The 27687-nt window shown below is 42.6% G+C and overlaps 1 protein-coding gene and 1 long non-coding RNA gene across 21 annotated transcripts in view; one reads left to right on the top strand and one right to left on the bottom strand.

The window, feature by feature from the left end:
• Positions 1 to 27687, bottom strand: part of LOC131497272 (RAD52 motif-containing protein 1-like) — a 58630-nt gene that overhangs the window by 28870 nt on the left and 2073 nt on the right. For 2 of the 17 annotated variants that reach the window (XM_058703442.1, XM_058703440.1), the window contains exons 1-5: positions 15528 to 16194; positions 13192 to 13263; positions 7661 to 7732; positions 3742 to 3813; positions 2942 to 3022 (exon numbers count right to left, since the gene is read on the bottom strand). In XM_058703442.1, the coding sequence (XP_058559425.1) occupies positions 2942 to 3022; positions 3742 to 3813; positions 7661 to 7732; positions 13192 to 13263; positions 15528 to 16117 (887 nt within the window). In that variant the 5' untranslated portion in view covers positions 16118 to 16194. Of the gene's footprint in view, positions 1 to 849; positions 992 to 2251; positions 2387 to 2941; positions 3023 to 3741; positions 3814 to 7660; positions 7733 to 13191; positions 13264 to 15527; positions 16195 to 17222; positions 17700 to 18005; positions 18244 to 20383; positions 20470 to 23977; positions 24077 to 25030; positions 25200 to 26057; positions 26181 to 27687 lie in introns of those variants that run through there. The other 15 variants (XR_009254851.1, XR_009254854.1, XR_009254852.1 and 12 more) reach the window with 15 other exon arrangements.
• LOC131497285 (uncharacterized) lies at positions 643 to 26865 on the top strand. Of its 4 annotated transcripts, none has more exons than XR_009254868.1 (4): positions 643 to 726; positions 2117 to 2257; positions 2944 to 2998; positions 26522 to 26865. It is a non-coding gene; the product is annotated as an uncharacterized LOC131497285 (long non-coding RNA). The 4 variants fall into 4 exon arrangements; XR_009254870.1 differs by lacking the exon at positions 643 to 726 and adding an exon at positions 1135 to 1218; XR_009254871.1 differs by lacking the exon at positions 643 to 726 and adding an exon at positions 14433 to 14525 and having other exon boundaries at positions 2142 to 2257.

Below are 27687 nucleotides of genomic sequence, written 5' to 3' on the forward strand. Positions count from 1 at the left end.
GGCCTTGTAGGGTCTGAACCTCATCTACTTTGGGAAATCCTGCCTCATCAAAACATGCAAAATTATGCGTACAGGAACTGCGAGGGTCCCTCCCGAGACTTCGGAAGGGGCCTACGTAAGTGAGAAGACCTGAAGTTTAAGCTTCAGTCAGTTCAAGATAAATCCACCTCAGCTGGGGCCCAAAAGGTTTACAAACTTATTTAATGCTGGAGAAAATAGTGTTTCAACTTATAAACACCCCAGTAATAAGTCACGTAGGTAACAACGTGACTGAATTCACGGGATGGCATCTCCCTTGCGCATGCTCTCTTTCTCTCAGAATAAATAAAGAAACGTTAAAAATAAAAAAGAAAAGAAAAGTTTGGCCCCAAACAAGGAGCCCAACCTCCAATACACACTTACTGTACTGTGATAATTTTTTGGAAGTTAACTGTGAATTCGTTTTAGTAGTACAGCTCTATTCAAACCACATTGAAAGGGCGGGCCTACGCCGGCTGACTCCATCTTGTTCTGTGTCCTTCACCTTGACCACACCTCCTCCCCTTGAGTAACCCCCCCCCCCCCCACCTGCTAACAGAACTCGGACCCTTCCCCCAGGACCCTTCCCCAGCCAATCGGCTGAGGCCACAGCCATTACCTCACCAACTGCCCCTAGGCCCCCATAGAACCTTGGTCCTTTTGAAACTGGCTCTCTCTCCCCGGTATCTCACCGCTGCATCAGTGCAGGTAGGGGATTGAGCTCGAGCTAAGCTCGAATAAAGGCTCTTTTGCTTTTACATCGGACTCGGCTCCCTGGCGGTATTTGGGGATCACGAATTCTGGGCATAACACACATGACGTGAGTATTAATTTATTCTCAATACCAGCTAGCTCTGGTTCTTTAATTACCTTTTTCTGTCATGTAAGATTGATGAGGGAGCATGAGGCAAGTTGAGGGCAAAATACAAGTTAGCACATGCCCCCGCCCCAGGTGGGATATGTGTGATTCTGGCTGCTCGAGGGCAAAGGAAAGGAAAGAAAACAAATGGTTAACTGATAGAGATCTCAGTCGGGCAAGATAGGAGTTTCCATCAGTTTACAAATATCTTAGTAAATTACAAGAAAAAGGCAATCTTATCAATAGCCTAATCTCCAGAAACCTACAGAATCAGCTTCCTGGAGCCCCAACATCACCCCTCCATAGTGATATGGGGAACAAAGGCAAGAAGGAAATCTCAGGTAAAATTAAATTTCCTTATAACCTGCAGCCTATTGACAGATACTTGACAGATACAGGCAAATAAAATATTTCTCCAGGAACTCCCTACTGTCTTAATGCTTTGCTAGAGGGGAAAACAACCTTAGCTTGACAACAGCAAGGCCTCTGGTATCTTAGGAGTCCTCTTTCACATATCACAGTCCCTCTGGAGACTTCCCTTTTGACTTTACCTCCCAATTCCATAGCATATAACCTGTCACTCTTCACAACCCCAGCGCAGTTCTTTCTGCCCACGGTCCTGTCCCTGTGCTTTAATAAAATCACCTTTTTGCACCAAAGACACGTTCAAGAATTCTTTCTTGAGCGTCGGCTCCCGACTCCCCACCATCTCCCCAAAACTTCATCAAGATGAACGTGGAAACTCAACACAAGCAAGTTGTTGCCTTGTCCACGACAAATCTTTTCTATTCCACAACCATCCCCTACTTTGTCACCCCCTAGCTCGTTACCCTGCTGCACTGATGCCAGCATGGCTCACATACGTTTTCCCATCAACGGCCATCTTTTTCTCCTTCCAGTATGAAAGATTCTTGGGGACAGTCCCTGTGTATTCTGTGTACCCCCAGGACTTAGTACATTGTCGACATAGAGTGCGCGTGGCACTGAGTGTTTTTCAATGAATTCATTCATTGTTATCAACGGATTCCACCCTATTTCGTCCTGTATTGCCTACATAACTATGAAATTCAGATTCTTCGAAGAGGCTCTTGGTGTTATAAGATGCTTAGTAGAGGTGGTGAGTTTTAAGACATTATATTGACACCACTAAAACCTCTTGGTGGAGAAACTCAATGAGCCCGTTCTCTGGCATGCTGGCAAAACAAAAAACTGACCCTCAGTATTCTTTCCCCAGGTTAGGCATCAGCAAATTAATGAGAGGAGAGAGGAGGCCCCTGCTCTTGGGCACCCGCAGGAACTTACTCCAGCTCCGGACACACCGTAAACACTTTCATCTAACGGAAGATAAGTTGTGAAATCAGATTTCTGAACCACAAGACAGTAAGACAGTCTTTTCCAGCGTCTGCTTTAGAGGAGGGTCTTCAACCTTGAGTCTAAAAATCCCCCTCAGGCCACTGAACATGTCCAGTATGATTTGCTTTTTTACAGAGAAATCACAGAATTTTCCGGCTGAAACGGAATAACACACTTCTTAACTGAAGAGTGGTCAGGAAAGAAAACACATGGAGAGCAGTGCCCTGTGGCAGGCATTCAGGAGTTCTTTCTGCTTTCCTGATGGCTGAAGAAGCACCCACACCTTTTGCTGCCTGGAGAACTCTGTGCTAAACTTAGTTCTTTGAAGTTCTCTTTTGCATAGGAAACTTGCACATGAGCAGGAATCAAAGTTAAATTCAAAAGTGGATTTCAAGGACCATGCACACCTTGGGGAAGCATCACTGTCACGAATTCCCATGATAATACTGACTTGGGTGTTACTTGCTTGGGGCTTTCATCGCCCACACAAAGCTGGGTACGAGGGAGGGCAGAGAGTGCCATTTAGGAGTTAAGACAAGTCTCTTGGCCTCTTTGTACCTTAGTTTCCTCATTTGAAAAAAAAATGGATTTTAAGACCTACTTTCCAGAATTCATACTGGGTTTATTAACACACACCTAACCAATCACTGTATGATATTTTTATATGTAGTTTTTTTTTTTTTACATGTATTCATTTTCTATTTCACTTACAGCTTGTGTAAAAACGGCATTCCATGCCAGGCCTGAAATGTTCCAAAGCTCAGTTCGGTGAGTAAATTGCAACCAAGATTTCTACACAGACACACACACACAAAAAAAAACAAGACACAAACGAAGAGAAAAAAAAGATATTCTTTTAGAATATTTATCCTTTGGCAGTGATTCTAATTTCTCGATAATGAAACATAACCAAAATACTCTCTCCATACACTAAAGAAATCTCACTATGAAAGATACTTGCCTTTTTAAAAAAATATTTGCATGAAAGATTTATACTTTCATGTTTATACATGTGGTGCATTAGATACAAATCAGTAAATGCTCAATAAATACTTGTGTTAAGTAAGTATTCTTTTCTAGAGAAGTAAGTTTATTTCTCTAGAAAAACGTTTCACAACTTTAGCACTGTTGAGATTTATGGTTGGATAATCTTTGTTATGGGGGGGGGGGTGCTGCCCTGTGAACTGTAGGGTGTGACAGCAGCCCTGGCCTCCACCCACTAGATGCCAGGAGCACATCTACAGTCTGACAATCAAAAATGTCTCTAGACACTACCAAGTGTCACCTGGATGCAAAATCACCCTGGCAGAGAACTGCTGCTCTAGAACGATTCACTCTGATCTCTATAATAACTCTCACACCACACTTTGCCACAGACAAAAAAGATTTGCTATATAATTTTAGTAGCTTTCGACTAATAAAGTTTCATTCATTCAAAATGAATAACAAAGAGGTTTACAATTAAGTTTAATACAAATTCCAAATATAATGAAATTATATTTGTAACTTACACAAACTTCAAAAAAGGTAGTGATTCAAATGTACGTCTTTCAATAGATTGTATTTTATTGCAGGATAAATCTCTAGGAAAAGGAAAAGGAAAATATTGCCTCAATTAGCTATAAGATATCTAATTAGTAGGATGGTAGTATTGAATAAGTAGCTTTTGGCTAAACTCTGAGTATTAGGAATTGTTATTTGAACCTTCCAGAGCCCCTAACCCTGTCCTCCCCTTTCTTAAGAGTCTCACCTTTGTGATCTTCATACATAAAATATACAACTATAGATCTTGATAGATCTTGGAAGTAATCTTTCCTGAGAGCAGAAGAATTGATTAAATGACTTTTTGTGGCCTCATCAATTTCTAAATTGTGAGCTCAAAGTGGTGATCTCCACATATAATTGCTAATATTAAAAGGGATATTCTCCCATTAGCACACCTTCCTGGTTTAGTTCTATTTCTTGACACCAAGTCAATAGATACCTTTTCGTTTAACTTGAAAAGAAGTGACTCCTCTAATCAATACCTGACTTTGAACGAACTCAGAATTATATTATCATATTCATAGAAATTTATTTTTGGTTGTACGTTGCCTAAACGGTCTATGAATTTATCAATTGCTTCAGCTGCAAGTGGGGCCAACAAAAAAACAACATGGTACTGGACTTTTATTTGGAAACACCCATTCTGGATTATGGTTGACCCTCTTATTTCCGTTGATTTCAGCCGAGTCCCTCACTTTCCACCTACATGGGGACCACCATCTTCTGACTGGCATTTTCATCTCTGGTCTCTCCCATCCTAATCTATACTGCACACAGTCACCAGATTAATTCTCCAGGAGTGGCTCTCAAATATCAGAGGCACTTGGGAACTTCCTCAAGATGCAAATTCTCAGCTCTACTCTGGACTGAGTGAATCAGGAACTGTGGAGGTGGAACCTGTGTTCTGACAAGGCCTCCAAGTGACCCTGGTGCAGTCTAAAGTTTGTCCTAGAGCACTGCTGTGATAACACAGTAGCCTGGCATATTATCCAAGGCCTTCAAAATCCTAAATCCGGCTCTAGTTTCCTACTCTACAGATACCAAAGAAATTTCTCCTGCATTTTGCCTTTCACTCACTCTATTTTGCAAGCATATTCTTCCCAAGATGTCTATCTGATGATACGTCATAGCCATTCAAGGTTCTGTTCAAACAGCATTTCTCTAGTAACTTCCCTGATCCAACTTGAAGTCTTCCCCCCTCTTCTCTGTTCCAAAAACAACTTGTACTTCTCATTGCCCAAATCCATTTCTTCCCCTCCCCCTCTCCTCCTCCTCCTTCTTCTCCTTCTTTTAATTTTTTAAAGTAGACTCCACGCCCAACCTGGGGCTTGAACTCACGACCCTGAGATCAAGAGTCACGTGCTCTACTGACTCAGCCGGGCAGGTGCCCCAATTCCTTCTTAATATAGTTATTCTGGCATTCCATTTCCTCTGGGCATAAACTCCATGAAAGTATGGACTAGTCTTGCTCATCTGCGTTGTCTACTGTGTTTAAACCTGATGCATGGACAAAGAACAAACTCAAATATTTATAAAATAAATTAACAGCTGGGTAGTGAGTAGAAGGAGCAAAATGACTGAAAAGAAATGTGGTTTTACGACTTTGTGGCTCCCTCTTCTGCACTTTGTCAGTGCTTCATCATCCATTTAGTGCTTATGCGTTATGGTTTAAGCTTCTGTTTATTTTCCCTGTGAAATCATGAGTTCCTACAAGGGTGGCAAGCCTGCCTTAACCATCTGCGTGCCTACGGTACTGGGCATAGGGCCTGTCACTTTCTGTTTCAGGTTTTGATTCACATTTTTTTTTGAATGAATGAATGAGAACACTTCACCTGACATGAAATAATTGGCTTACAAAGTACCTCAGAGTAGAAATAATGAAAGGCCCAACCCATTGCGCAGTTTGTCTCTTTTGTTTTTCTCCAAACTGTGTTTGTAACGTTTGGAGCCCAGATGGCAGAGGTAGCCAAGAAGACCAATACAAAGTGGTTGTCCCCTAACACTTGGAAGGTTTGATAATTTGAAGGACTATTTTTAGTGTCATATGAGATTCTTTTTACTCACTACCCTTAAGCCTTCCACATTTGCAAGAAGAATCTATTTTCTAAAGCACATCATTAATAAGGATTAATGAGGGGCGCCTGGATGGCTTAGTCGATTGAGCATCTGACTTCGTTCGGTTCAGGTCATGATCTCACTGCTCATGAATTCGAGCCCCGCATCGGGCTCTGGGCCTACAGCTCAGAGACTGAAGCCCGCTTCGGATTCTGTGTCTCCCTCTCTCTCTGTGCCTACCCTGCTCATACTCTGTCTCTCTCTCTCTCTCAAAAATAAATAAACATTAAAAAATTTTTTAAAAAAGGATTAATGAAATACACAGCTTTGGATGGCATGGACAAAGAATAAACACTGAACCTCCATAGCAAAGAACATTAGTATCTCTGCAAGTCTAATGTACAGAGATATATGCAAACATTTCTTCCTTGACAATGAGGCTGGAGAGATGTTTGTTCTGTAATTAGCGAAGTTAGAGGCATTTCTGATGTTTGTTTAGTGTAAACATTTCTAACTATACCACTTAACCATCATTATATTTTTAAAGATTTCATTTTTTTTTAAGTAATCTCTATACCTAACGTGGGGCTCTAACCTACAACCTCGAGATCAAGAGTTGCAGACTCTAATGACTGAGACAGCCACGTGCCCCTTAGCCATCATTGTTTTAATGTTTATTTGTTTTTGAGAGAGACAGAGACAGAGCATGAGTGGGGGAGGGGCAGAGAGAGAGGGAGACAGAATCTGAAACAGGCTCCGGGCTCTGAGCTGTCAGCACAGAGCCCGACACGGGGCTCGAACCCACAAACTGTGAGATCACGACCTGAGTCAAAGTCGGACGCCCAACCAACTGAGCCACCCAGGAGCCCCAACCCCTTAACCATCATTTTAAACATCTATTTTTATGGTGGCATAAGAAGTTCCACACGGATCACAGGAATCTACTCCTGAAGCCAAGAGCACATTGTATGTTAGCTAACTTAACAATAAATTACATAAAACATAATAATAAAAAAATAAACTAATACAATTTCCCACACTGAAATCCTTAATCTGTTCTCTTGATAATTTAATATATACTTGGTAATACTGCTTACATAATTCACCTGCTTAGTTAAATATTTAATATTCAAATATTTAATTTAGATTAAATTATTTAAAAATTCTGGGTTAATGGCATTCAAATTAATGTAAGTGTTCTATATTTTCTTGTCTTGTAGGTGACAATTTGAGGTTAACTTCAATTCCTCTCATTTTACTAAGCCAACTTTTTCAAACCTTTTCTGTAAAGGCCAGACAGTAAATATTTTAGGCTTTGCAGGCCATATACGGTCTCTGTCACATATTCTCTGTTTCTTTCTCTTCTTTTCTCTTTTACAGCCCTTTAAGCACACGAAAATCATTCTGAACTCATAGGTTGTATCAAGACAGACCATACACAGGATTTGATCCATGGGCCATAAATAATAAATATAAATAAAAGCAGATGGTATATGAACACTTACATAACAAGGTTCATATGGCTGTCCATCATTGCTCAGACTTCATTACCCCTTTTCCTCCACAACTGAAGGGCTTTTTCCTACATCTTGTCTATAAAATTAAAAAGTTGAAAGTGCATAGGAGGTATTTAATGCTAGAGATGGGCTGGGTCCCCACAGACTTACAGAGTTATAGAATTTAATAGAGAGAATTATAGAATTCCACTAAGGAGAATTATAGAATTCTACTGTTAGAAGAAATTGTTGCAATTATCTAATTTGAACCCTGTATATTTTAATAAATAATATAACTAAAAACTCATAATAAATGATGAACTGATTAACTTACAAATACTGGAGGGATAGCAGGCCTTCAAATGTGTCTTTACGTAATTCGGTCAGATAATTGTCACGGAGAATTCTGCAAAATGAAAAGGTCATTTCTCGGTCAAAATGCAAAATAACTACAACTATTGGCTACACAGGACCGCTAGATGTGAGAGAAACCTGGGTGATGGTGCCACCAAATACACTAATTCTTATTTAATGTAGGGATGGTGGTCTCTGCTGTTTGATTCAAATCTTTTCTTCTCACATACTCCTTTGTCTCTCTCTCTCTCTCTCTCTCTCTCTCTCTCGCACACACACACACACACACACACACACACACACACACACCTATCTACTCTTCACACCAAAATGTACATTTAATGCCTACTCTCTGGATCACAAAATCTGTTAGAACCCAGCCCTGAGTGGCAAAAACATGGACAGAACTGCCACTTCCTCCTCTCTTTTCCCAAATTTTATTGTGGAAGCCCTATTTATAACCATATCAGTGCTACAAGTAAAGCCATCTAATTTTTTCCCCAACTAAAAAATATCTGTGAGAACTAAAAATGTGCATAAAATGCACAGAACATAAATGCTCAGTTTAATAAGTATAGAGTAAATACCCGTGTAACACTATTTGTTCATTCTACTGTTGGTGGATACTAGATTTTTCTAATTTTTAGTTATTATAAACAGTGCTGCTTTGAACATTTTTCTGTTTATATCCTAGTACACATTTGCCTAAGTTTCTCCAGGATTTAACAGGGGTACAAAATTGTCTTCCTAAGAGGTTGTGCTAGTTCAAGCTGGCAGATTGAAACAGGCCAAGTCTCTACCAAACTCCAAACTCCACCAAAGTCCCTAAGAATGATTAGAAAAGATACAATTAGAAAATCCACAACCTTAGCTCAAAGCCAAGGGAATAAATGAGCTCTACAAACACTCCCCACCAGAAATGCCTTGGAGCCACCTACAGGGTGATTAGCTGGGATACTGCAGTAGGACCAAGGACAGCACATCAACCCCGCATCCTTCCTCCTTGGATCTGGCAGCAAAGGGTGTTTTCTTCCAGGCAGGAGCCATTGGTGTTAGAAGGGGGCAGGGTCCCAGAACCCTGGAGGAAGGGTATACACTCTGACTAGCCATTAGAAGTCACCTCCCACCTCTTCTTTAACTCTCAGGGGGACCTGTCACCAATAACAAGCCCCGTGGTTCATTTCACCTCTTCCTTAGGACCAGAAAACAGAAGCAAGTCAAATCTCAACTACAAAGATAAATTGCACTCAGGAATGACCAAATGGAGTGAGAAAGCCAATTCTATTCAGGACAGAAAATAAAAAACAAATATAACAGCTTATAGTCGATGACACAGTTAACAGAGAAAACACAAAAGGATTTGAGAATACCAACATTAATGGGGCACCTGCGTGGCTCAGTCGGTTAAGCATCCGACTTCGGCTCAGGTTGCAGTCCATGGGTTCAAGCCCTGCACTGGGCTCTGTGCTGAAGCTCAGAGCCTGGAGCCTGCTTCAGATTCTGTGTCTCCCTCTCTCTCTGCCCCTCCCCAACTTGCACTCTGTCTCTCACTCTCTCTGTCTCTCTCTCAAAAATAAACAGTATAAAAAATTTAGAATAGCATCATTAATATATCCTCAGACAGAGGTAAACAGTACATCTAATAAAAAGAACCAACTCAAGATGATATGAATGAAAAGTATTATCATTAGTAAAAAACTCAGTCTATGAGCAGCAGAAATGGTCGTTGAATAAATTAGAAAACTTGAGAGATCTGGCCACTGATTTCTTACCAATACTTGAAATTCTGTGTATTTATTCTACTTACATATTTGTTTTTATATTATATATTTGTAAACCCCTTGACAAGTGGGATATTTGGTCAGTTTTGTTCTTGAGCTTATATCCCTGGCATGTAAAACAGTTCCTGGGACATAGGAGATGCTCCATAAATATTTGTTGAATGAATTCAGAAAGTGACAGGTATCAATTTGCAAATATACTACTTTTAATTAAAACAAATCATTCATTTATCATCATTTATGAGAATAAGTACAACTTCACAGGAAAACAAATGTCTTTCTCCACCTCCACCCCAATTTGTGACTCAATCTTTTGAGACAAGAACCTTTTGAGAATTTCATAAAAGCTATTGAATGGACCCTTTCCCTAGAAAACTGCACTTTCTTGAATACGTGCAAAGGTGTGCATGCGATTTCAATTTGCAGACCATCCCTTTAGGGCTCAGGTCCGTGAATAGAATGGACTGAATTTGTGGGTGCCAAACTTGGATGGAAAATAGAATCACATCTCTATTTTCACAAACCTCTAACTAGAATTAGCATTTCCTTCCATTAGGAATGCAGGCAACAAACCACAGATTAGTGTAGTTAATTTGGTCCCCAGCAGAAATCAGATATTTTCATATCACATATTTGGCGTGGATATCTCAAAATATCATTTATTCTCATCAGTACCTTGAAGTTATAATAGTTAGTAGGCGTACCATTATATTTTGTTATTTAATATTCTAACAGAAGCAGATTTATTGCTATATCACTAATCTTTTTAAAAAGTTTTTGAAAACTCTATTTCCACATAATTTCCTTTTCCTATATATTTTAACTTATTATACATTTGAAAACATTATCCCAAGAACATAAACTTCTGCAGATCAACAATAGATATATAGAAGGGTGCCTGGGTGGCTCAGTCTGTTAAGTGTCCAACTTCAGCTCAGGTCATGATCTCACGGTTCGTGGGTTCGAGCCCCACATTGGGCTCTCTGCTGACAGATCAGAGCCTGGAGCCTGCTTCCAATTCTGTGTCTCCCTCTCTTTCTGCCCCTCCCCTGTTCATGCTCTGTCTCTCAGCAATAAATAAATGTTAAAAAAAATTTTTTTTTAATTTGATATATAGAAAAAAAGGTTAAAAATGCTGCCCCAGGGAACTATTGACCCATAGTTAAAACTTCTGTCTTACAAGGCATAACTCTCAAGCTGAATTAGAAATCATCAAATCTTGGGGCACCTGGGTGGCTCAGTTGGTTAAGTGTCTGACTTCGGCTCAAGTCATCATTTCACAGTTTGTGGGGTCGAGCCCCACATCAGGCTCTGTGCTGACAGCTCGGAGCCTAGAGCCTGCTTTGGACTCTGTGTCTCCCTCTCTCTCTGCCCCTTCCCTGCTCGCTCTCTCTCTCTCTCAAAAATAAATAAACATTAAAAAAAATTTTTTTTTCCAACGTTTTTTATTTATTTTTGGGACAGAGAGAGACAGAGCATGAACGGGGGAGGAGCAGAGAGAGAGGGAGACACAGAATCGGAAACAGGCTCCAGGCTCCGAGCCATCAGCCCAGAGCCCGACGCGGGGCTCGAACTCACGGACCGCGAGATCGTGACCTGGCTGAAGTCGGACGCTTAACCGACTGCGCCACCCAGGCGCCCCTAAAAATTTTTTAAGAATCATCAAATCTTACCAGATTCGTGTTCTAGTATATAAACTACCAAATACACGCTTTTCAAAAAAATATTTTTTTTAATTTCAGTTTATTTTTTTAATAGGTAATATATATTTGCATGGCTCAGAATTCCAAAGGTATATAATACACAATTCAAAGTTTTTCTCCTACCCCTGTCCCTCAGCCTACCCACTCTCTCCACTCTCTCTTGTTTCTTGTGCCAAATTACTTTCATTTTTCTTACAAGTTTGGGAAATAAGATCTCCAAGTTTAGATACTATCATGAGAAAATATAAACTATAGATAGTATTTAAGAAATTCATAAAATTCATAAGAAAACAACTACCTTGTTCTACCATTTGTCCCTTACCAGTAAGGTTATCAGACTAAGGGGCAGGGGGGAATCTACTTTAGGGGGATCATAATCCCTACATTTAGATTACTATGACTGTTATATCTTTTATTATTAATTCAGAAGTCATTTATGACTTATCTACCCAAGTTGAACTAATGATATGACACTCAATCTGTCATGAAAAATGCCAGTCAATTACTTTGAGTATAATATTGTTTCCAAAATTACTTGTGTCTACACTGACTTTTTCTACAAATCAATTTAAAAAAAAGATAACAAAAAAATTGGCAAAGGACAGAAAATTCAGACAAGAAACACAAATGCCCAGGAAACATACAGAGATATTTAAATGTATAAGTAATCAGAAAAATTCAAATTCAGAAGGGACCCATTTTATTCACCCACCAGATCAGCCAAGAAATGGAGAATATCCAAGAGTGGGAGGGTAGGAGGAAATGAATGCTGTCATGGTGTATGGATTGGTGTGTAAATTGGCACAACTTTTTTGAGGGCAATTAAAATTGTATATATCGACATCGTCTTCATCCCAACAATTCCATTTCCAGGGATCTATTCTACAGAAATACCCACCCACGTACACAAAGATGCATGTATGAGGTGGTCCATGCAGCAATGCATGTAATAAGGAAACTGGACACAGCCTAAACATCCATCAAGAGGGGAATTATTAAATCGTAATACACTCATACTATGGAACATTATGCAGCAGCTTGCATGGATGGGGTAACCCTCTATGTACTGGAAGAAAAAAAGTCTAAGACATACCACGAAGCAAAAGAATCGAGTTGTAGGATGTTACAATTTATGTAAAAAAAAGATAAGAAAATCACACAACAAACCCATTTTGCTGTAAATATGTATGTAGGCAAATGCATGGAAAAAGGTCTGGAAGGATATATACTAAATCCAGAGTAGTGGCTATCCCAGCAGTGGGGGGATCAGAACATAAGGCAGGTGTTCACTATATCTGTTATTTCATCAAAAAAAATTTTTTTAGTGTTTATTTATTTTTGAGACAGAGAGAGAGAGGGAATGAATGAGCAGGAGAGGGGCAGAGAGAGAGGGAGACAGAATCCGAAGCAGGCTCCAGGCTCTGAGCTGTCAACACGGAGCCCAACGTGGGGCTTGAACCCACGAACCGTTGAGATTATGACCTGAGCCGAAGTTGGACACTTAACCGAATAAGCCCCCCAGGCCCCCCTGTTATTTCATTTTTATATATTGAGACTAGAATCATGTATTCCTTGTATAATGGAAAATAAGTTGAAATTGATTCTAATTTTAAAGGGAACCTGCCAAACTTAATTTTTAAAATAAACACAGATGGGGCGCCTGGGTGGCTCAGTCGATTAAGCGGCCGACTTCAGCTCAGGTCATGATCTCGCGGTCCGTGAGTTTGAGCCCCGCGTCGGGCTCTGTGCTGACAGCTCAGAGCCTGGAGCCTGTTTCAGATTCTGTGTCTCCCTCTCTCTGACCCTCCCCCGTTCATGCTCTGTCTCTCTCTGTTTCAAAAATAAATAAACGTTAAAAAAAAAATTAACACAGAATTGCAATCGGTGGAGGTCGAGTTGGGATATGGAAGGGGAAACACCTTTCCGCAGAGCTACTGACCTCAAAGTTCTGGACCAAGAAGGACCTCAGAATGCAGTTAGTTTTTTTTTTTTTTTTTTGTATTCGTATTTGGAGAGAATATACTCACAGTTTCTCAGCCCAACGGTATCCCTTCCATACATTTTTATCAATGTGAGAAATAGAGTTTCCTTGGAAATTTCTGTGAAGAAACACAGTTCAGATCCTTGAATAGGTAGGAAAGGAATGAACAGAATAAATAAAAGAATCACTGGCAACCTTGTGGGGAATATTCCAATGCAGTAAATGCCAACTTTCTAATTTCCACGGCTATCAGCATCCCAGGTGGTGCAATTAATAAAGAGATAGCGTGGGGCCACTGGCACAAACAAGGCAGCTCCTTAGAACCTGAACTTCCTATTTGTTCCATTCCTTGGGTAGATAACGCCTGTTAATTACTCTGGAGATAAGTACTTTTTTTCCCCAAATCACTTATGTGTCTAAAATGGTTCCTTCCACAAATCAAGGAGAAAATAATAATTCAAAGAAAAAAATGGTAAAAAATTTACCATTATCAGCAAACAAATGTAAAGAAGCCCTCTACTGACACCTCTCTAGGTGTTAGAAGGATAAGGGAAGTTAGAAATTAGAATAACTAACATGGAAAGATTTCTTAGACATATTGCATAGGGAAAAGCAACAAATCACTGGGCAAGGAATTAAAAAGTATCCCCTCATTAGGAAATTAGGAAAAAATGCAAAGGAAAGAGATGGGAAGGAAGGACACACACCAGAAAGGTGACAGGAGTTATCTTATGAGTGGTAGGGAGGGTGGGGTGGGATTTTCACGTTTTATCCTCTATACCTGTGACATTAAAAACAAAAAAAGTATCCATGCCAATTCATGTATCCATGAATTACACATGTTCAAAAGAAGCTATTAAATGCCTGAGGTTCAGTTTCAACCGCTAACTCTGCGTATGACTTTGAATCTTTACATTTAGTTTTGTCCTCTTCCCTCAGCAACAGCTTACCTGGTCAGTTTATATACACATTTTTTTCAGGGGAGTCAGGAATAAATTCAAAACAGATACCCATCTGCCCATGTGCCTGGTGGACATTTCCAGTCAACCTGAAGCCTTCCGGTTGCTCTATGTTCCCTGGTAAAAGATGCCTCAACTTCCATCATTCTCCTTATCTGGGACAGAAGTTTCAGAGTAATATCTGAGTTTTCTCTTTCCCGTGCACACCCCACCCGCGACTGTCATCAGTTAGTCTATCTTGTCACTTCCTCCTTTGCAGTGCTCTCAAGGCTTTTCTTTCTACTCTTTTCAGCCACTCTGATTCGGCCCCTTGTTACTTTATTCCCAGGTTTTGTTAGAACATTCTATCTGGTCTCGCTGGATCAAGCTCTCCTCTCCAGATCGGCCTATATGGGGAACTGAAAATAATCCTGTTTCAACGGTCTGTATCTCATGCTTGAAAACTTTCAATGGCTCTCTATAACTCAGAATCTAACGTTCAAACCTCTCTAGCTGATAGTCAAGGTTTCTCGTAATTGGATCTTTAACTGCTTAACCTAATTCTTAATTCCTGATCATTCCTGCAGCCGTGCCTTTGCCTAGACTTATACCCATTTTTTCTCTATTTAACACATCAGAGCCACTCTTTGGGTCTCAGCTAAAGTGTTAGCTTATCCATGCAGCTCTCCCTGACCTCCATACTCCGCTGATTACAGAGTCTGCTGAATTCCAACACCCATGGTACCTCTTTTAGTACTTAATTACATGCCACCTCCCTTTTTATGACCATTTCCTTTCTTCCCACCTGTCATTTCATGTTCTGAAGACGATTTCATCCTAGTGTGGCGCCCATAGTACTTACTCTTGGGTTGGGCCCAAACTGAGTACTGTATGTGGAAGGCCGGGCGTCAAAGATGAGGTCTGGGGAATCAAAATAATAACAGCTAACACTCATATTTTGCCAGGCACTGATCCAAGTGCTTCATATGTATTACCTCATCTAGGTCTCACAATAATCCCATGAGATGGTAACTATCATACTTTCCATTTCACAGAAAAGGAAACTGAGTCACAAAGCTAATAGATGACAGACCTCGGCCCAAACGCGGGCAATCTAGTTCCAGAATCTCTACTCTTCACTACTCTGTTGTATCCTATTATAGAGGATGGAGCAAAAATGGGAGAGTAGAGGTTAAGGGATGAAATAATGGGGCTAAAAATTGGATAAGGAAAAAGAATAAGGACAATTACAAGTAAAAGATTGGAGAAGGGCGAACAGTAGTAAAAAGGAAAATGAAGATAAGGGATAGTTGACAAAGAAAAGGTAAAAACAGAAAGTCAGTCAACGTGGTTGGGGAGATGAGGAAGGCCCAGGACGACATTGAGGAAGAGACTGCCATGTCAAGCAGGAGGCAGAGAACAAACAAGTAAAGGCGATTCTTACAAGATGGTGAAGGTGCCGTTGTAGGTGTCGGGCTCCAGCACGGGCACTCTGCGGAGCCTCTGCTGTACGCTGAGACCGACACACGACAGTGTCTCACCTTTGCAGGTACAGAGCTCACATATTTTGAGGTTTGTGGTGGCATTCTGTTCTGGTTGCCAAGTTAAAGTTGTGTATGCCTTTTCTGAGGTATAGTTTACAAAATGCACCACAGGATGTTGAGTTGTTGGAGGAAAACCTGTCTCAAATGACTCTGGTTGCTGACTTACAGGAATTTCTAGGTCCATAGGTGGAACCGTGACTTCAGTCAGGTTTCGATGTTGCCTCTGAACCTGTTTTGGATGTGCAAGTGTCACCTCAAGGTCCTTTGGGGGAGGAGTTGTAGTCTCCTTCATGGGTGTAGAATGTTCAGCCTCTGTAGTAGGTTCTGGAGTTATGGTAACCCCCAAGTCCACATGATGAGCTGTGACACTGGGCAATGTTGGTTGCTGACCTTGATCCTTACTTGGAGTAGGAACTGTCACTTCCTGTTGGGATGGATACTGAACAACCTCCTTAGGTGGCTCTGGAGGCTGGGTTGGGGTCTCTTGCATGGTTAGAGAAGGTTCAGTCTCTGTAGTGGATTCTGGAGTTATGGTAAGCCCCGGGTCCAAATGTTGAGTTTTGGCCTTATTCAAGGTTGAATGCTGAACCTGAACCTGCTCTAGGTGTGCAAATGTTACCTCAAGGTCCTTTGGAGGAGCTGTAGGGAACTCTGGAACTAGAGTTGGGGCCTCCTGCTGGACTGGGGTAGGTTCAACCTCCTCGAGGCGCTCTGCAGGCTGAGCGGGGGCCTCCTGCTGGACTGGGGTAGGTCCAGCCTCCTCAGGGTGCTCCGCAGGCTGAGTTAGAGTTATGGTAAGATCCAGAGGTTTAACAGTGACATTGGGGAAGCTTGGCTTCTGAGCTTCACTCTGACTTGGAGATAGCACATTTACTTCATGATGTGCTAACAGTTGAGATATGATGTCCTTAGATGGCTCTGGAGGCTGAGCAGGGGCCTCCTGGGGGGTTGGAGAAGGTTCCACTTCCTCGGGGGCCTCTGTAGGGTGAGCTGAGGCCTCCTGCTGGACTGAAGAAGGTTCGACCTCTTCAGGGGTACTTGAAGGCTCAGCTGGGGCCTCTTGTGGGTTTGCTGAATTTCCATCCTTAAGGGACTCTGGACGCTGAGATGGAGCCTTCTGCTCAAGTAGAGATGTTTCTGTCTCTTCAGGGGGCTCTGGATGCTGAGCCTGAGCCTCCCCTTGGGGCAAAAAAGATTCAGCTTCCTCAGGGGACTCTAGATGATTTGGGGTCTTCTGCAAGGGTGGAGGAATTTCAGCCTCCTCAGAGAAGTTTGGAAGTTGATCTGGTCCCCCTGGGAAACCCATAGGTAGGTTCTCCTCAGGATATAGGAGACCCATATTGGAATCTAAATAATCATCCTGCAGCTGTTGTTGTAGGTGCTCTTTATTTGCAAATTGGTTTGGAGTTCCAACAACTTTGGCAAGCCTTCGATGCTGAGCTAGATCTTCCTTCAAGTTTAGGGGTGAAACAATAAACTTTGTTGGCTTTGAACTCTGACTATCCAGAGATGGAACAAGCATTTCAAATGATTGGTGATCTTCGGCCTGATCTAAACCTACAGTTTTAGTCTTACTTTTGAGTTGAGGAGGCGGAGCTATGGTCTGATTCTGATCCCAACCTGGCATTGGAACCACCTCTGGGAGCCTTTGATGCTGGGTTAGCTGGTCATTCAGATCCTCACCTGGCCCTGGGGGTAGTTCTCCAACCGAATCCGTGTCCAGGAATGGAACCAAAGTCTCGGTCAACTCCTTAGGCGGGGCCAACATCTGGGCTGGAACAGAGGACCCCAGGTAATTAAAGCCCCCGGGCTCAGCTGGGGGTGTAAGTGCCTGGGGCGATTCGGGCGGGGGATCAGAGGAGCGCGAAGACCAGGGCTCAGCCGGCTCCAGGGGGTCGGCGGTTAGCTGGGCTGGGTCCAGGGCCCACTCCGGAGGCTGAGCTGCCTGGACCAGCAGCCACAACGGTTGCCACATAAGGAGAAGCAGTGGGGCCAACAGGCGTAGCCAGGACATGACACGCGGAGGCTCCGGGGCGCAGAGACCCAGGCGAGTAGGGTACTGGCACTGGGCCCTGAGCGGAAGCCAAACCACAATGGCAGCTTCGTGATGCGCGCGCGCGCGCACCTTCAGCAACTGCGCGCCCCTCCCACGCCTACGTCCCACCCTTTATTTATGACATCTTTAGCCACCTTTATTAGCTCCCTGGAGATGGGCTCCACACCACCAGGGCGGGCCCTTTTCCCAGAATCACTTGGGGCCCAGGCCTCCCTCCACCCTGTAAAGGCCACCACACCCCCCTCCCCCCACACTCCCCCCGCCCCCCACACTCCCCCCTTCCCCACCCCCCACCCCCCCCCCCCCCCCGCCCCGGGGCTACTCACAGCAAGGTAGTACTTGGACTCCGATCTGGGTGGCCCCGGACTCCCGCAGCTCTGAGGGGTGGAAGGGTGGGGGAGTGGAGCAGAGCTTCCAAGGAAGCCACAGGACCTGGCATCCTGGGAAATTAAAAAATGCTAGTCCAGCTCTAGCAATTTGAACTCTTGCTCTTCAAAGCTTAAATCCGAGAGACGTTCTTCCTCCCCCTGGCCATACTGCTTCCAAGAAAAGTAGCTGACCTGCAAAATAAGCACCAGTTAGGGCGACGGGGAGGAGAACACACTTCACAGTCAGATATTCTAAAATGTTGCCATTTCCTCTAAATTCTCAATACCCATGGCTGATTATTAATTCACCACTCTGTTAGATGGGGGCCTACCACTGAATCTGCTATGGCCCCAAAATGTCTGTAGGAGGAGTTTTGGGGGGAGTGCTGAGCAATTCATTCTGGGAAAGAGGGCCGGAAACCAATTCTAGCCCTTTATTTACACGGGGTGGGAAAACTTCCCCCATCTCATCTTGACTGGACATAGCCATTGATCTAGAAAAAGTAACAAGGCCACTTTTCAGAGGTCCACTCTGTGCGCCCACATGGAGAAGGCACTTAGGATGTTAAAGTCAGCGTGTTAAACAATTTTCTTGAAATACTGTAACAGCACTCAGTTTACTTCCTTCACAGCCCCTTTTCTAATGTATTTTTAGTCCTTGCTTATGGTCTGGCACAACCTCTAGCATGTAAAATGCAAGAGAGAGGGGGTTTTTATCTTAATCCCAATGTCTAGCACACAGGAATAGTGTTTATATGGAACTGATTCCAAGACTGGCCTCATGCAGGAATGGATCTGTTGTTATAATCAGGTTTCTGAAATCTTTAGCATCAATGCTGAATCTTTTTCTCATCTTTTCACCTTTTTCAGGAAGCTAGACCTTTTTTTTTTAATTCTTTTTTTCCTGAGAGAGAGAAAGTGTGAGCGGAGGAGAGGGACAGAGGGAGAGACAGAGAGAATCCCAAGTAGGCTCCACGCTCAGCACAGAGCCCGACGTGGGGCTGACCCCACAAACTCTGGGATCGTGACCTGAGCCAAAATCAAGAGTCGGATGCTCAACCTATGGAGCCACCCAGGCAACCCAGGAAGCGAGACTGCTTAAAGCCTAAACTTGGAAACGTCTGAAGTTTCCTCGACTGGTTTGATTTAGATTCAATTAACATTATTATTTTGCACGAAAAATCTTCCAGTGCTTTTTCAGAAAGTAACCATCTTCTCTTTCTCCACTCTCTTCCCTTCAAAACAAACTTTGCAACTGTGGGGTGAGTTAAATATTCAGAAATCTAGGGGCGGCTGGGTGGCTCAGCTGGCTGAGTGCCTGATTTCGGCTCAGGTCATGATCTCGCAGTCTGTGAGTTCGAGCCCCGCGCTGGGCTCTGTGCTGACAGCTCCGAGCCTGGAGCCTGCTTCAGATTCTGCGTCTCCCTCTCTCTCTGCCCCTCCCCAGCTCACGCTCTTTCTCACTCTCAAAAATAAATAAACATTAAAAAAAAATCTAAAAAAAAAAAATTCAGGGCGCCTGGGTGGCGCAGTCGGTTAAGCGTCCGACTGCAGCCAGGTCACGATCTCGCGGTCTGTGAGTTCGAGGCCCGCGTCGGGCTCTGGGCTGATGGCTCGGAGCCTGGAGGCTGTTTCCGATTCTGTGTCTCCCTCTCTCTCTGGCCCTCCCCCGTTCATGCTCTGTCTCTCTCTGTCCCAAAAATAAAAAATTAAAAAAAAAAAAACTTTGAAAAAAAAAATTCACAAATCTAGCCCCAAATTAAGCTCTCAATGACATGAAACACATTTTTGCTCCTTTTTTTTTTTTTAACATTCTGTATGTGGCACGTTAGTATTTTCTTTTAGAAATTATTTTGGCAACTTAATCCCTAATTCAGGACATCCATGTGAGTGATTTACAGAAAAGTTCTTCAGCAAGATATTCACGCAAGATATATATGAGATGCCGACATCTGGGTGATACATCCTATTTGAATGGCATAATGGTTTCAAACGCTGTAGTATAATCACATTTAAGGCCATAGTTACTCTGTTCCCAAATCCTTGAGATTCTGTTTGAGGGGAGCTCTAAAAGGCTTGTGTCCTCTCCTATGTCCACAACTGTGGGAGTGCTCTGATGAAATTTGCTCTCCAAATTTCAATTAAGGGGTCAGAGCTAAGGGTCAGGACTTCAGGAAAAGCCCCAGAAATCCCCTGCAGTCAAAAGCAGTTTCTGAGTTTCACATTTCCCAAAGGATGATAGAGCTAATGCCAAAGTCTTCCAAATTCTGCTGGTTGCTTTACATTATGGCTACAGTGGCTATGTCACCCTTGAACTTTAATCTCCACATACTTGAATTAAATCCTGCAGCTCGTCTTCAGTACTGGCATCTGTGATCTCTTCACAGGGTCTGTATTCCACAGCTATTTTACCACTTTCTGAAATAAAGTGAATAAGGATTGGAAAAAAAAAAAAAAAAAAAAAAAGAGGGCGCCTGGATGGCTCAGTCAGTTAAGCGTCTGACTTCAGCTTAGGTCGTGATCTCATGGTTCATGAGTTCAATCCCCATACTGGGGTCTCTGCTGTAAGCACTAGAGCCCACTTCAGATCCTCTGTCCCCCTCTCTCTGCCTCTCCCCTGCTTACTCTCTCAAAAATAAACATTTAAAAAATAAATAAAGTTAACAAGATCAATTCAGAATTTTCCTTGTTCTAAAACTGGCTGTATACAATGATAGCACCCAATAACTAGACATTCTTTTTATTTATAAAAGCAGAAAATAAAAGCATTTTCCTAGAAGTGTTCTCATCTCACACTTCAGTTGTTAATCATAACTATGTGTGAAAAAATACACATGAAGTTAACAACTGTGTGGTTCAACAACGCTATCACCTTAAGAGATAGGAACTAAGGAATAATGACACAGGAAGTTCAAAACTACGGAAACAACAATGTTCAAAATCAGATGACTAGACAGTAAGGCATTAGGTAGAGGTCAGTGTGAGTTCTGGAATAGAGACCATGGACTATAGCTGATACTTCATATTAGAAACAAGGCAAGTGTCTACTCCCGGAAACAAAATCCCACCAGATACAATGAACAATGCTTTGGAGGGAGGGGGAGGGGGAGGGGGAGGGAGAGAATGCGCTTGGACAGTTTATTGGCAGAAATGGCCCATGTCCCTTACAGACAATACAATTCCCCTTAAGGCAAAGTACAGCTACAACATTTTGATCGTGTACAAGGGATACCATAGCATGTTAGGGAGAGGTCAGCAACCCAAAGGTTTAGTTTGGTTCTTAGAGGTTGTTACTCAGAATTGACAGCTAACGGAGATTCTACCTGATGACCAGGGAAGTCAACTTTCACTGCAAGAGCTGTCCAGGCTGGAAGCCTGAGACCAATCCAGGGTCAACTCTTATGGGCAAATAAGGCCTCTGAAACTTAGCTAGGATTTCTTAGTCTCTAAGCCTGCAAGACTGTGAAGCGGCGAGGGCGGGGTGGGGGGGCAATTGTTTGGGGACTCATTACTAATTATAAAATTCCCTTGGAGCACAGCCTGTAACATTCACACCATTGTAGAACTCAAAAGAGAACACAATCGATGCTATTCAATAGCCTGACCACTTTCAAGGTTCACAAAAATATAGCTGACCCTAATATAAGAATCATATTCATGGCACAAAAACAGACACATAGACCAATGGAATAGAATGGAAACCCCAGAACTAGACCCACAAACGTATGGCCAACTCATCTTTGACAAAGCAGGAAAGAACATCCAATGGAAAAAAGACAGTCTCTTTAACAAATGGTGCTGGGAGAACTGGACAGCAACATGCAGAAGGTTGAAACTAGACCACTTTCTCACACCATTCACAAAAATAAACTCAAAATGGATAAAGGACCTGAATGTGAGACAGGAAACCATCAAAACCCTAGAGGAGAAAGCAGGAAAAGACCTCTCTGACCTCAGCCGTAGCAATCTCTTACTCGACACATCCCCAAAGGCAAGGGAATTAAAAGCAAAAGTGAACTACTGGGACCTTATGAAGACAAAAAGCTTCTGCACAGCAAAGGAAACAACCAACAAAACTAAAAGGCAACCAACGGAATGGGAAAAGATATTTGCAAATGACATATCGGACAAAGGGCTAGTATCCAAAATCTATAAAGAGGTCACCAAACTCCACACCCGAAAAACAAATAACCCAGTGAAGAAATGGGCAGAAAACATGAATAGACACTTCTCTAAAGAAGACATCCGGATGGCCAACAGGCACATGAAAAGATGTTCAACGTCGCTCCTTATCAAGGAAATACAAATCAAAACCACACTCGGATATCACCTCACGCCAGTCAGAGTGGCCAAAATGAACAAATCAGGAGACTATAGATGCTGGCGAGGATGTGGAGAAACGGGAACCCTCTTGCACTGTTGGTGGGAATGCAAATTGGTGCAGCCGCTCTGGAAAGCAGTGTGGAGGTTCCTCAGAAAATTAAAAATAGACCTACCCTATGACCCAGCACTAGCACTGCTAGGAATTTATCCAAGGGATACAGGAGTACTGATGCATAGGGGCACTTGTACCCCAATGTTTATAGCAGCACTCTCAACAATATAGCCAAATTATGGAAAGAGCCTAAATGTCCATCAACTGATGAATGGATAAAGAAATTGTGGTTTATATACACAATGGAATACTACGTGGCAATGAGAAAGAATGAAATATGGCCTTTTGTAGCAACGTGGATGGAACTGGAGAGTGTGATGCTAAGTGAAATAAGCCATACAGAGAAAGACAGATACCATATGGTTTCACTCTTATGTGGATCCTGAGAAACTTAACAGAAACCCATGGGGGAGGGGAAGGAAAAAAAAAAAAAAGAGGTTAGAGTGGGAGAGAGCCAAAGCATAAGAGACTGTTAAAAACTGAGAACAAACTGAGGGTTGATGGGGGGTGGGAGGGAGGGGAGGGTGGGTGATGGGTATTGAGGAGGGCACCTTTTGGGATGAGCACTGGGTGTTGTATGGAAACCAATTTGACAATAAATTTCATATATTAAAAAAAGAAAAAAAAGAATCAATCATATTCACCCAATAGGTCAGTGCCAAAAACAAAAACTGAAGCTGAATTGATTCCAAAAACATAATCTTATAAATTCTCCAACAGGAAAACGATGATAACAAGTGAACATATTTTCTCTGCTTACCATGTTTCAGGGATAGTTTTAAACTTTTCCATCATCTCATTTGCTCTTACAATTCATCCCCCATGAGGTGAGTTGAATTATTACCTTTACTTGGCAGATAGAGAAATTGCAGCTTAGAGAGATTGATTACATACTTCAAATCTGACTATAAAACCTAAAATTGCATAAGAAATCTAGGAGACAGAGCTAAGATTCAACACTGACATCTAAAGCTTCAAAGTTTATTTTTTTTATTATTTATTTTGAGAGAGAGAGAGCACATGGCATGTGAGAGTCAGGGAGAGGCAGAGAGAGAGGTAGGAAAAGAATCCCAAGCAAGCTCCACGCTGTCAGCACAGAGCCCGACATGGGGCTCAATCTCACACATCGTGAGATCATGACCTGAGCTGAAATCAACAGTTGGACGCTTAACTGACTGAGCCACACAGGTGCCCCCAAAGCTTATACTCACAATAGTATTCTGTGTTATGAGCAAACAATCAAGAAAGAAGACTGGGTCAAACACTTTCTGTGTGGACAGAGGTAAGTCACTGTATATCTATATACTGGGGACAAAAATATTTGTGGTCATTTCTCTCACAGATGCCACAAAGAACAAATTTGACACTACCGCTTTGAAAGCATTTGGTGAATAAAAGAATATGAAGTGTTTTCATCCAATTAACTTTTCAAAATGAGTTTATTTGCTCGTTGAAACTGATGTACTGTACGGACAATCAAATAAGTCTTACCTAAAATCACAATCAACAGCTTCTGGAATGCATCTGACACAGCCTTCTGAATAGCAAGCTTCTGGGTTGTCCTCCTTTTCATAAGAAATGATAATGGCCCTGCATCCAACCAAAACAAATGGATTTAACATGCCTATCTGAATGATAACTGATTTGGGGGTTATATGTGTAAAAGTGAAAATACATCCATGATTCGTAGTTCATTATCTGAGCAAGTAAGGGCAGCCACAACACAAGGTTGAATGACTCTGCTGTAGGTATATCCTGGCAGGGCACATTTTTACTGCCCTGATCTACTCCAGAAGTTTCGGAAGTACCAAAAGGGAGACACAAGCCAAGAAAGTGGCACAGATCTCACATCACTCGTAGATTTCAAATGGACAAGCTGAAACTATAGTTTCAGACCCTACTGCAGACCCTACTCTCCTGTGCATCAAGGGCTGGAGTCACATGGGGAGAAGGGTTCGGTGGTAGTGCACATGACCGCCTGGTCTCTTCCTGGGCATCACCCAAGGGAGCCTTACTCCCTTAGCCTTGCTAACAGCCCTGCCCCTCCCTGAAAACCCTAAGCCTAAGTGCTGTAGACACTGGGAAAAAACACAGTACCAATGGGAATACCTTTTCTAGGCATCTGTATTTGACTCTTTACACTCCAGCCCTTTTATAGGAGGCAAAGGACTCAACATCTACACAAGAGTTTGTTTAAATCTTTAGATGATTACTTTGCTGGGATAACTGCAGGCTGCAAGAGATATGTATTTGAAGGACTATTTTAGCACAAGGCGAATTCTTAACCAAAAATGGGAAAAACATTACTTCCCTCCTCCTAAACTTCTTGGCAGAAAGTCAGCTTTAGAATTTTAAAGTTAAAGGTTCCTTCAGGTATTGCCTGAGATAAAAGCCTGTACTGTAGGCCAGAAAAACTCTGCCTAGGGCTTTAGGAGCTTAGCAAAGGGGAGGGCTGGATGATGTATCTGAAAAGATGAGTTTTTAGAAAGAAAGAGGGATTCTGCCTCCCCTCCACCCCCACCCCCACCTCCACTGTAAACAGACCTTCCTCCAGGTCATCCAAAGTCTCCTCGGCCATGCCAGCTCCGGGACTCCGGCACTCATAGGATGGCAACACCACCTCTAAAGCACAGAAGAATTTCAGGCTCTGCTTCTGAAGTGGTGGCACAGTATCTTCATTTGCCCTTTCTTCAAGGTCAGAAAGATCCTGAAGCTGTTAGGATTTTATTATTATTATTTTTTTATGTTTATTTTTGACACACACACACACACACACACACACACACACAGAGGGAGAGAGAGAGAGAGAGAGAGAGCGCATGAGCAGGGGAGGGGCAGAGAGAGAGGGAGACACAGAATCCGAAACAGGCTCCAGGCTCTGAGCTGCCAGCACAGAGCCCCACGCGGGGCTCAAACTCACAGACCGTGAGATCATGACCTGAGCCGAAGTCGGACGCTCAACTGACTGAGCCACCCAGGCGCCCCGAGCTGTTAGGATTTTAAATGGAAGGTCCTTCCTTGGATCTGAATGTAAGCTTCAAGATGTTTTGTTATTAAAAACAAAACCAGCGGCGCCTGGGTGGCTCAGTTGGTTAAACTTCCGACTTCGGCTCATGTCCTGATCTCACTGTCCATGGGTTCGGGACCCGCGTCGAGCTCTGTGCTGACAGCTCAGAGCTTGGAGCCTGCTTCCGATTCTGTCTCTCCCTCTCTTTCTGCCCCTCCCCCGCTTGCAATCTGCCTCTCTCTCTAAAAAAAAAAAAAAAAAAATGCAACTAAACTCCAGCAATCCCAGCCCACAATGGAGGTATCCTATAGCTTCAAAATCAAGTAAGACTTACAAATGGATGAAGACAATTGGTTTTTATTATACACCATACAAATACTGGAGAAGATTATGGACACCACCGCCCAAGTTACTGAGATTATTATGAATTCTTGGTGGCAGGCTCAGGTACTTCCAGTTAGAGGCCTCTCACATCTCCCCACAACCCAGTTTTCTCCTCTCTGAAGTCCAGAATTTCAGTGTTGAAATGATTCTAATTAGTCAGAGAAAATCTATAAAGTTTACCTTGATGATCCTTTTTGACCATCCACTGAAACCAAAGTAATAATTTGCCAGTTCTTGGCACTGGGAGCTGTTTAGGGCAAGGGCCTGATGTTGAACCGCCTTACGTTTGGTGCCAAGACGAACCTAAAGACATAAGAAATAGACCTGAAAATATCATAACCTGACACAGAGGCTTCCTTTGGATACACCTGAGATTTATCAATACCTATTTCATAGAGAGGTTGTGAAGCTCAAACTGGAAACATTTTAAGAAATCAGCCCCTAATAAACCCTAAATAAACGCTATGTACTATTTTTACGCTATAGACTTTGATGCATCATTTCCAGGGCCCTTGATTAATCGGCTTTCTGTGATCTCTGATATTGAAAGTGATGATGAAAGCAACTAAGGAAGCCCTCTGGAAGCAAATTATAGGGCTGTAGGTAAGCAAGGGAAGTAAACTTTTTGCTGTCTCATCCCGTAGCTCCTGTTTGAGAATATGACCTCAAGAGCAGATAACATGGACCTGAGTAGGACCTGAATCAGCAGCACCCACCCCCCGCAAGTTACTAACCCCTGTTAGAAGAAGGAATATACATACTTCTGTAAATTTTATAAGCAAATAAAACAATAAGAGGTTCATTTGCCTTAATAAGCTTCTTTGAGAATGCAAATACCTCCAGTGTTAACTCTCTAAATAACGTACACGCTACAGTGTATTTCTTACATCCTCTAGTTCTTTTTTAAATGTCTATTTCAAGTGGGGTGTAGTATATTAGTATATTCATAAAAATTCAAATAATTCAAATAAAGTCAAAGTATTATTAACTCTTTATTGATTTGTTTGTGCAACGTCCTCTATCACTAGTTTATCAGTTCCTTAAGTGCTTGAAGGAACCATATTTTATTCTTTTCTCATTCCTACAATCAAGCACAGGTCTATGGATTAAGTGAATGAATGAGTAGATGAAAAAGTGAAATTACTTTCTCCAACTGAAGCTGCCTGCTAGGAAGGAGAAATGAAGACGAACTTTTAAATGTTGAGTGCTACAGCACAGGCTAATGGTGAGGCAGAGTGGAGCTGTTCTGGACAACCAGGAAGCTTCAGAAGGGCCTCGAGCCCCTGAGTGGTAGAGACAGTTGTCACCTTAGATAACCTTGCCACAGTTCTTGCTGGCAACCGTTTTCCTTCATGCTACTGAAAAAAAGCTCTCAGACGCCTTAGGCCTTTCCTTGATTTTACTGTAAGATGTTATTCTTGGGGCGTCTGGGTGGCTCAGTCTGTTGGGCATCCGACTGCAGCTCAGGTCATGATTCTCACAGTTTGTGAGTTCGAGCCCCGTGTCAGGCTCTGTGCTGACAACTCACAGCCTGGAGTCTGCTTCCGATTAGGTGTCTCCCTCTCTCTCTGCCCCTCACCCGCTCATGCTTTGACTCTGTCTCTCAAAAATAAACATTAGGGGCGCCTGGGTGGCTTGGTCGGTTAAGCGTCCGACTTCGGCTCAGATCATGATCTCACGGCCTGTGAGTTCGAGCCCCGCGTCGGGCTCTGTGCTGACAGCTCAGGGCCTGGAGCCTGTTTCAGATTCTGTGTCTCCCTCTCTCTCTGCCCCTCCCCTGTTCATGCTCTGTCTCTCTCTGTCTCAAAAA

The sequence above is a fragment of the Neofelis nebulosa genome, chromosome 16, assembly GCF_028018385.1.
Source record: "Neofelis nebulosa isolate mNeoNeb1 chromosome 16, mNeoNeb1.pri, whole genome shotgun sequence".
NCBI classification, from domain to species: domain Eukaryota; kingdom Metazoa; phylum Chordata; class Mammalia; order Carnivora; family Felidae; genus Neofelis; species Neofelis nebulosa.